Source organism: Adiantum capillus-veneris, chromosome 2 (genome assembly GCF_014529385.1).
Source record: "Adiantum capillus-veneris isolate H3 chromosome 2, ASM1452938v2, whole genome shotgun sequence".
Lineage (NCBI taxonomy): Eukaryota > Viridiplantae > Streptophyta > Polypodiopsida > Polypodiales > Pteridaceae > Adiantum > Adiantum capillus-veneris.
The window spans coordinates 58,297,085-58,307,644 of record NC_140932.1 but is presented as its reverse complement, the minus strand read 5'-3'; the positions used below and the strand labels follow the sequence as shown (position 1 = coordinate 58,307,644).

The 10,560-nt window shown below is 44.6% G+C and overlaps 1 protein-coding gene and 2 pseudogenes across 1 annotated transcript; all 3 read left to right on the top strand.

Moving 5' to 3' along the window:
* The first annotated feature begins 5,660 nt into the window (after nt 1-5,660).
* LOC147462850 (uncharacterized) lies at nt 5,661-6,332 on the top strand (annotated as a pseudogene).
* Nucleotides 6,333-6,626: 294 nt separating this feature from the next.
* On the top strand, nt 6,627-7,130 carry LOC147462849 (MFS-type transporter clz9-like). Its single transcript, XM_086494958.1, has one exon. It carries the CDS (start codon nt 6,627-6,629, stop codon nt 7,128-7,130), a length of 504 nt encoding a protein of 167 aa, XP_086351084.1.
* Nucleotides 7,131-7,190: 60 nt separating this feature from the next.
* On the top strand, nt 7,191-7,884 carry LOC147462848 (uncharacterized; annotated as a pseudogene).
* The last annotated feature ends 2,676 nt before the right edge of the window (nt 7,885-10,560 follow it).

The following is a 10,560-nucleotide window of genomic DNA, read 5'->3' as shown; positions in this document are numbered from 1 at the left end:
GGTGAGTTTAGGAAATGAAAAAACAGATGAAGGTGGAAAGTCAAAAAACAAATGAAGGTGGAAAGTCAGAAGACAAACAAAGATGGAAAGTCAAAAGACCTTTTGTGTCCATATGAATAGGTGTTTCTCTTCTTTTTCATTTTTTCTTTAGCGTTTTCTTCTAATTTCTCTCTCTCTCTCTCTCTCTCTCTCTCTCTCTCTCTCTCTCTCTCTCTCTCTCTCTCAATGTTGTATTCATCCTTCTTAGGTAATATTGTTGCAAATCTATGTGCTTCGTCATTGCCTATCGTTACGTGCTATAGATTAACGCATCATTTTTCTTATTTTTGAGGGAAATATTTGAATTAGGAGTACCTTTTATTTTTCTTGAAACCATTAGGAGTACCTTTTAAGCAAATGGATTACAATGGTGCATCTCACAAGGGGCAAAACACCTTAATGTAGTTGGGGAAGCTCTACTTTTGGTAAGGCAAGTAAATGGAGCATGGACATGTAAGAATCCTAGCTTGAGGATTCACTTAAGCTGTGTAGAAACTTTGTTGGGCAAGTTTGAAGCAGTTCAATTACACCACATTCCAAGGGCTCAAAACCATGAAGCCAAAGCCTTAGAAAGTGAAAGACTGCAGGAAATGGTAGTTGGGGCTATAAAGCTAAAGCTCCCTCTATTTCAAGGTAATGACGCCTTACCCGACATAATGCATTTCTTGGAAACAGGGGAATGCCCACGAGATCTGACAAAAGGGTAGAAGCAATGGCTCACCAGGAAGGCCACAAGGTATTGACTTATCAATGACGATATGTATTGTAAGATAAGGACCAAGTACTCAAGAAGGTCCCTCTCTCTAATGAGATTATTGGGATAATTACTAGCTGTCATGATCGTGTTTGTGGCGGTAACTTTGCCCTAGATATAACAAGCAGGAAAATCTTGCAGGCTGGTTTTGTATGGCCTTGCCTCAATCGTGATGGACACCACTGGTGTAAGACATGTAATTTGTGTCAAAGGGCCACCGGTACCAGGTCATTCATGCATGAACCACAAACACCTATCCTTTCATATAGACCATTTGAAAAATGGGGTATATATTCCATAGGACCATTGCCTAGGGCCAACTCCGAGAAGTTCTATATCATCATAGGAGCTGACTGTATGACTAGATGGGTGGAAGCTACAGCCACAAGTAGGATCACAACCGTGGAGGTAGCCAAGTTTTTCTATGAGCACATTTGTTGCATGTTTGGCACACCATTAGAAATCATCTCTGATAGAGGTCCAAGTTTTCGAGCAGACTTTGTAGGGGAGTTAATGCAAAAATTAGACATTAGAAGGAGGCACTCCACATCATATTACCCTCAATGTAATGGCCTAGTTGAAAAATTGAATGGAATGATGTGTAAAATCATCACCAAGCAGGTTAACATTCATCCTTGGGATTGGGGTAAGTATCTACGCCCCACCTTGTGGGCCTATCGTACCTCATGTTGAACATCTTTGGGGTTCACCCCATATCATTTGGTATTTGGTAAGGAGGCAATCTTACCTATTGAGGTGCAACTAGCAAGTCTCAGAATAATGGCAAGCCAGCTTCAACAACCCAACATGCATTTGAAAGATCACATCCTTGAATTGGAACGACTACAGTTGGACAGAGAGGAGGAAATCAATCATTATGCGGCACAAGTAGAGCACAAACGGCTTAGTTTCAATCAACATCTTTGGCACAAAGATGTAAAGAAGGGCATGTTGGTTCCCCGCTATGAAAATCACTTCGACACACGCAAGGATAAGAAGTTCCTACTCCGATGCGAAGGTCCTTTCATCATCAGGAAGAAATATGCCAATGGGAGTTTCATAAGACAAGAGTCGATGGATGGAGGCTTAAACCCTATTTTCCATGATTTTATCAAGCTCCACTAATCGACATTCCAGATGAGGATACACCATCAACCTCCACCTGTGATGAATACAACCAAATGAATGAGTTAGAGGCATAAATGCCCCTAACCTTTAGGTGGAGGGCTAATGACACGGGGTTAGCCGCACTGCCCTCTAGCTCACCCGGAGACTAATGATGGCCGATTTTGACGAGCTGTCGCGGCCGCGAGAACCAATCCCACTCGAGGGGGGGTAAGCTTACTAAAAAAACAACAGAAAATATTTTTTTCTTTTTTTTTTTGCATGCTTCCGCCGCCACCTCCCTCCTTGACTAGCATGCCCACTGTCGGCTGCCCCCCTACTTGGCAATAAACACTCTCTCTCCTCCATTATCACTGCAAGCTGAAACTCTCTTTCTCTCCCTTGTTCGTCACCAACCCGGGGAGGGCGCAAATAGTCTCCCTCTCTCTCTCTCTCGCTCGTCAGCATAGTGAGGCCCGCCATGCATGAGCGAAGAAGCATAAGCTCTCTCCCCTCACCCGCTTCACTCACACCCTCTCTTGTTCTCTGTGTGCTCGGCGAGCCAGAAAGTTAAAAAAATAAAAAAATCTCTCTCATTCACTCTCGTTCCCACACACATACTTGTCAAAACACACACTCACTCACACAAACACACACACACACTCCCTCGGTCCCTCTTAGTCCCTCTCACCCATATACTATAAACACACATAGCCACACTCTTTGCGCACACACAACACGTACATACATGCACGCATAAGCACATATGCACAAACACGTAAAGCAAAGAAGAGAACGAACGCCACACCATTGACAAAAGGAGAAAGACAACCAAAATCACGCAAAAGCAACAACGAATCGAAGGTTTATACCGAAAGTATACCCCGGACAGCCCCAAAAGTGACAAATGCGTGGCATCTCAGCATCGGCAAAACACTAGTGACGGCAGTAGCATACTCCATCCCTCTTCTATGACTTTCCCCCATCAAAAACACCCTTGTAAAAAGCCCTAAACCAAGCTACCCTAAGTCTAGCCATGGCTAGCATTTGTAAATTTACCTATCCCTACCCCACTCCTTCCCTCTCTCTCTACTCTCTTCACCTTCTCTCTCCTCCTCAATAGAATAAGAAGAGGCTCCACTCGAGCAGGTCCCGCAATCACATGGCACACTCACACTCTCTCTCACCCCACTAGTAAGAGAGATCACCACTCCCAATATCCTATATAAGGAGGGTGATCTCTCCACTTCAGGATCACAGAGAGGAGAATGCCAATGCTGAGAAGCACAATATCACTATAATCATAACAATATGCACACCCTACACAAGCATGATAGACAACTGGTAGTGATGTCGGGTTGTCCGCACCACTCTCTAGCCTGGCCGGAGAGCTGGGGTTCTAGGGAATGAATGCCGGACACCATTTTTTTCCTTCAAAATCTCTCTCTCTTTCATCATGATCCGTACACTCTCTCTTATCCCCCCCCCCCCACCATTTCCCCATCTTTTCCCTCTCTCACTACCTCCATTTTCCCTCCCCCTTCTTTCTCTCTTTCCTTCCTCTCCCTTGTTGTCTCTTACGGTGTGTGAACAACCCATAAGGGGAGCTTAATAATGCATCCTCCTTTTTCTTTCATATTCCACCTTTGACTTCATTAAACTCCCCCTCCCCCCCTTCCTCGCTCAAATGGACGAAATCAACCCTACCACCTGACCATCTCACCCCCCCCCCCCCCTTGTGCGTCCTCTCGGACCAGCCCATAGGGCGCACAAGATGACCCCTCTCTCCCTCAACACCCACACCCTCTCCCTCACCTTCTCAGCCCGCCATCGCTCACTCTTTCAGACTCTCTCTCTTGCTCTCAATGTCGGCGCATATAGGCCCGCAGGCGCAGCCCAGAGGGCGCCGAAATCTCTCTCTCTCATCACACACACTCACACTCACACACACAAACACGTTGGAGAGGGGGAATGGGGATGCCACCCGGCACACAAATGAAGGCCTCCCTATAGCTCAGGGCTTTCACAATACCCCTATCCTCTCAACACACCTTCGAAACACGCACGACTTGCTAGCAAGACTCCACCTGCACATCACCTAATAACGCCTACCCTTGGCAGTACCACAATTGAACACACCCATGCCACAACGCTCAATCCTTGCCCTTCAGCACAGACGACACCTCTCTCTCTCTCTCTCTCTCTCTCTCTCTCTCTCTCTCTCTCTCTGCAAATTCACACACCGATGGCTCGAAGCGCACACACACTTGTACGCGACACCACGAATTGCACTAGAGCATAAGACGAGAGCAGGGGGGAAGGGGGAATCGACACAAAGAAGTAGGCAATGTCACTTCACTTTACTCAAGTTGATCTAGTACAACCGGCTCCGTCGGAACAACCTCGACGAGCACCCAAAAAAAACAGACCTCGACGGCCTTCGTTGACGCCGTCTTGATGGTGGAAATCTTCCTTTGCCTCCTTGCCGCCATGCACAAGCGAGAGCTTCCTCTCCTCGATCTCTCTTCCCTCTCCGATGAGCCGAAAACTTTTGAGCGTGCCACCAAAAAAAAAAAACTCTCTCAAGTTCTCCTCCCAAAATCCTCATTCCTTTCCAATCCAAAACCTAAGTCTCTTGTTTTCTTCCAAAGGGGCAACGACGGCGCCTTAGGGTAGAGGTACCACTTAAAAGGCGGGGGCCTTTTTAGGGCCAAGACTTAGAAACATGATGGGGCCAAAAAAAAAAACTTCTTGTTTCAATATTAAGGCTTTTACAAGACGTGTCTTAAAAATACAAAATGAATGTCTCCTCTTCCCGAGAAGGCTCCATGCCGTCTTTAATCTGGCGCCACCTCTCTCCAACGCAGGCTCCACACCTACACACAATCAAAGACAGTATACCTCAACAATCATGAATCATCCATGTAGAAATCCAATCACTACAAGTTCCAAGTGATGATAAAAAAAACATTTATAGCCACTACGTTCAGATTACAGTTACGCCCAGTCACGATTTACACCTCCATACAAATATGCGGTGTCTGCCACTGTTTTTAACTTGTCTTGCATCCCACGAACACTCTCTTTCTGCCCTGCAATTGTCTCCAGCACTCTTACCTAGCTCTCACTTTGTTTTCCATGACTCCACTCTGTTAGCCTCAACCCATTCAAACTACAACCAATTCTATCTTTAAATCTTACTCCATGCTACAACCATTTAGAAATCCCAGCAAGAACATAAAAACTTGGTTTGCAGAACAATTTCAGAACCAGTTTTGATCAGATATGCAATTCTACACAGATGGGTTCAAAGGCTCCATGTGAGTGCAAGACATGTTTGCTAGAAAGACACCCTGTTTTGGCTGACTTCTTGTGTACTTCTCAACTAGTACATAGACATGGTGGCCGAGCTTGTTGTTGTGGACGTGTGCATGTAAAGCCATCCTTCATGTGCAGCGTCCCAAGAAAGAAAGCTCCTTTCATCAATCCCAAGGAGTCCTCTTCAACAACAGAAGTTGCAAAGCGAGCTGCCAGCCCAGAGAAGACTGCTCCCCCTCCCCCGAAGAAAAAATTTTCTTTAAAGGAATACTCTCACCTACTTGAGAGCGTCAGTGACTGAGTTCCAACAATACAAGTAAGATTGTTACGAATCTGCATAATCATTTAAAGTCTAAGTACTTCACATGTGTTGTCCACCACGGTTGCTTTAAACCGACTGCATAGTTTATTAGCTAATAATCAGTTTTATATTTGCATTTAGGCTATGGTCAGAGGTACAAGGGCAACGAGAAAGAACAAAGGCAGTGCATCAGCAAGCCAAACTTCACCTGTTTCACCGTTGTTTAGGCAAGCTCATGACATCAAGAAGAGACGAATCAATGGACAACAAAAAACTAAGAAGCCTCCTCTTGTGCTCCAAGCCAAGGCAACATTTCCGAGACCAAGAATAGTTATACAATGTCAAGAACCAATATTTCAACCAGAGGGATCCACTCCAAAACCAGCCATCAAAAAACAAACGCGTACAAAGCTATCTTGGACGGAGGAGGACATGGAAAAAGCTCTTTCAGTGCGGGAACAAGGACTTTCTTTGCAAAAATGCTCCATGCAATTTGGCATGAGCAAATCTGCAATAACAAATTGGGAAGAAGGACGATCACAAAAGAGGAGGAGAGGGCCGGAAACCACACTCACCTTCGGTGAAGAAGAAGCACTACAAAAATGGATATTTTAAAAGTGCAAATCAGGACATGGTGTCTCTGTCTTGGATGTCAAGCTAAAGGTGGCAGAGATTTGTCAGACAAGACACACACTCTTCACAAATGGCATTCCCGGAAGGAGTTGGTGGGAAGGGTTCCGTCGACGGCACCCTCAGCTTGTTTTTCGTGTCTCTGAGGGCCTAGATCAGTCAAGAGCAATAAGGTTCAGACCGTAAATTGTCAAGACTCTTCACGATAATCTTCGGATGTTGTATGATGAAAATAAGTACCCACCTTCTAATATCTGGAATGCATACGAGACTGGATTTCAAGGGTCAAGGGACAAAGGCATGAAGATCCTTGCAAAGAAGGGAACTAAATCAGTGTATGGTATTACATGTGATTCTAGAGAATGGATGACAGTATTATGCTATGTTAATGCAGCTGGCCATGCAATCCCTTCATACTATATATTCAAGGGAAGTAGAATGAGTGACAACTACATCGAAGACTGTTAAGCAGGGGCTGCAATGGCCATGCAAAAGAAAGCATGGATGACAGGCGAGCTCTTCCAAGCTTGGCTAGAGCACTTACGAAAGTTCATCATACAAGACATTGGATTTGACAGCAGACACCTTTTAGTTCTTGATGGTCATGGAAGTCATGTTTCCCTCGAAGTGGTGGCAAGAGCACATGAAGCTGGCATAGATATTATCACTTTACCTGCCCATACATCACACAAGCTACAACCCTTGGATGTCTCCGTCTTCAAATCATTAAAGACGAATTTTTGCAAAGAGAGAGCAATGTGGCAGCAGCGGACAGCATCCAGCCAAGCAAGCAAGAGAGAGCTCGCAACCATTGTGGCGAGTGCCCTAAAACTGTCTTTAACGGAGTCAAACATTAAGGCAGGTTTTCGGGCAACAGGAATTTGGCCACTTGATGCTTCAGCGGTAAAATTCAATGGCATGCCATGCAATAATATACAGATCAGAAATGAACCAACAAATCAAGATGATGAAAGCATCTCATAGGTACCCAGCACTCCACCTAGTGCAGGAATAGAGAATGAGGCTGTTCTGGCATTACGCTCAATGGCAAGTCACACGCAAAATGCGCAGATTGGGATAACTGACCTGTCAACTTCACATGATCAGATTGAATCAGCACATCAAATCAGTTTTATGAGATTGCTACAGGGAGATTATTTTCAAGATGATACTAATTTGCCACCTGTAGAAGGGTATGCTGACATCAATTCAGAATTTCCATCAGCAAACAACCAGCATGAAATACCTTGGCAAGGAGAAGATAGCACAAACATACAATCAAATCTTCGATTGGCTCGAGAAATAGTGGAGTCTGACAAGGAGAACAATCCCAGCTCTTCAAGCAAGCAGCTGATGCAAAGAAACCAATCTCCACGCGAAAACACTCGTGTAATTGATCTTTTACGAGTACCAATGTCAGAGGTATCAGTAAGACAAGCACCTCGAGAGGCATTTGTGGACTATACAAACAGTTTAATTCTCACTTCATCCCAATATATTGCGAGCATGAAGGCTAAAAACGCTAAGAAAGACGAGATTGCAAAAGCAAGAGAGCAGAAGAAAGTGGAGAAAGAGCAACGACGACTTGAATCACTTGCAGAACTAGATGCACGTAGACAACGACAAGAAGAGGCAGCTCAAGCAAAGAGGTCTAAGAAAGCTTGGGAAGCACAACAACTCGCTTTTGAAAATAGAATGCGAGCTATTCTTTGGGAGGGTGGTTCCTCAGAAGGTCTAATTCTAAGGCCTTTGCATGTTGATCATCCATTCCATGCCAATGCACGAAGAAGACAAATGGAGAAATTGCGAAGGTCTCGCCAACAGGCCGCTAGAAGTATTCGAGGCATTACTACAAGTATGCGGGTTTAGTGTTTGGCCTCTTACCTAGTAGCCCTTTAAAACTACTTTTCAGCCGAGTGTTTACTTATTTTGGACCTCAAGTTTTTGAAGGTTTTGTGTTTGACCTCTTTCATATTAGAACTTTTAAACTACTTTTCAGCCAGTTGTATAATCATTTTGGACCTCAAATTTTTGGTGCTCTTTTTGAAGCTCAAGTTTTTGTTGAGTCTTTAGAATATAAATGCAATTATGTAGCCTTCAAAGCATGTAGCAATGTCACTCCTTTATTCTGATTTCAAAGCAGACGTAAAGTTCAGAAAAATAGTAGAATAGTAGACAATCATGCCATGAATCACGCTGATACACCTCACATTATAGGGATGCTCAAGAAACCCCTGAAAGAAAAAAATCCCACCACATGAATCATGATTGCTGAGTGAGCAACTGCAGCTCACCTTGGAGGAGCAAGCATTTGCTCTGAGTACTTGCACAAGATTGCTTTTGACATCCGCAGGAGCCTCTGCTATGATGACCTCAAACCGTTTTCGCGATGATGTTAGCATCTAAAAACATACACAAGCTTGTAAGATCGATAAGCTATCTGTCTAGCAAGCTTGTGCACACAAAAAACACATGCAAACATGTAAATAGACATGCACATGCATACAAATAGGTGGATATTTACAAACAAAGGCAGTTGGATTAAAGAGTTAGCTTTTTGATGGTCACTAGAGACAAACAAAGTGAAATTTTCCTTTGTTCTACCTAAGCAAATGCATATGCTAATGCAGAGTACATTCCTACTCCCCGTTCTCGATAAAAGACGGTTCTTTCAATAGCGACAACTGGCTGGACATTATTTGCATTTTGATAGCACATGAACGTAGAGATTGAATACATAGCCCCAAAGATGTTAAACAAGTCAGAGGTTGTGCTCCTGTAGGCACACATTAAGAGTCAGCGAAGCTTATATGGTGACATATATTAGCTTGTACAGAGTGTTGTACACTAAAACTTACGTTTTTGACCTAGTCTCCAGTAGATGGTTCCAAAGATGAGCCCAACAGCTATTGTGAACAGAAGTCGCACGGCATTGTAATGAGGATTGCGTCAATATGACTGTGATTCCTCGGGTCTCAGAAGTTGAAGAAACCAGCAGAAGGCAGTATCAGCGCAGCCTCTTAATTTGACTCCAGTGCTCAGCTTGCGAGCCAGCTCTACTTGCCAAAGCTGGATTCTCCTTCCCCCGCACCTCAGAGATCTTGGGATGGTCTGGAAAGTCTAGCAATTGCACGGTCCTCTGCTTTTTTGTTGAGGCAGCACAAGAATGTTAACTAAAAAAAGTCCCTTGATCCATCCCCTAACCAATGCTAATGCTAAAATAAGTAACAAAATCCCGAGACATACACTCACCATTTTCAGTTTGCTGATACCCTTGATGTAGCTTGCTTTTGTCAATCTCAATCTTCTGCTCTACCTGACTTTTATCCGACAGCCATAAGGAGAGACCAACAGGTTGGCACAGCAAGACCTGGCCACTGGCGCACCAAGAACTCGTAGCGTGTACCTACACACACAGGGCATGCATTGAGAGGGCGCACGTCTCTGAAGTGGCACAGTCAGGGGCCTTTATGGAGGAGCACCATTCGTGGTACTGGTAATTGCCAAAACTTTTCTTGGGCAGTTACCACGCACGTGCAAGGGCAGGCTCATACCTCCACTCACCCTCAAAAAAATTATACACAATTTGTTCCAATGCTCCCCAACGCCACATCAGTAAGCGCCACATCACCAACTTAGTGCCACATGTAGAGCTCCACGTAGCGCTCCAGGTCAGCACCTAACATTTACATTTGGGCACTTATTGGGCCCACACCAGCATTCCCAATCTATTCGTCTCTAAATAGGGACTTCTACCCTAGTTGCTCCCTTTCTCCCTTTGGCCAAAAAATTGTTTTCTTTTTTTTTTTCCTCCTTAAGCAAGCCTTTAATTTTTCAAAAAGGCTTTCACAGCGACCTGGGGTACAACACTCACTTAAGCTTCTTTTGTTTCATTTCCCTTTTTAACTTTGGAGTTTTCCGAGCTGCAAAAAGATACTGAAGGCCACCGATCCGGAGTCTGAACTTGCCGACCTACGCCACACTTGAACCTTGTCGAGGTCGCAAATCGGGGTTGCAAAAATCAAGAAAATCACCTGATGCTGCCTTACCGGCAATTGTCGTCAAATTCCCACCTAGTGAAACTCGATCATTGCAACTCCGATTGTTGAGCCGTTAATTTTTTGCAAACTTCACGTAACATGATCCACCCTCTAGAACCTATCGAAGCTCAAAACCCATCGGATGGCGTGTCTTTTGATGCTGCCAAGTGGGCACACACTCGACCCCCGGCTAATTTTCAATTGGCCATAACTTGCCCGTGTGGGCTCCAAAGGGCAATCCGAAAAGACCGGCATGCTCCACAACTTGAGCTTTACACATCTGCTTGCGCATTCTAGATTGGGCCACCTGTCCCCATCTCGCGTGCCCGTCGGGGATCTGCAAGACCTTCCAACTTCGAACTGGCACATCTTTC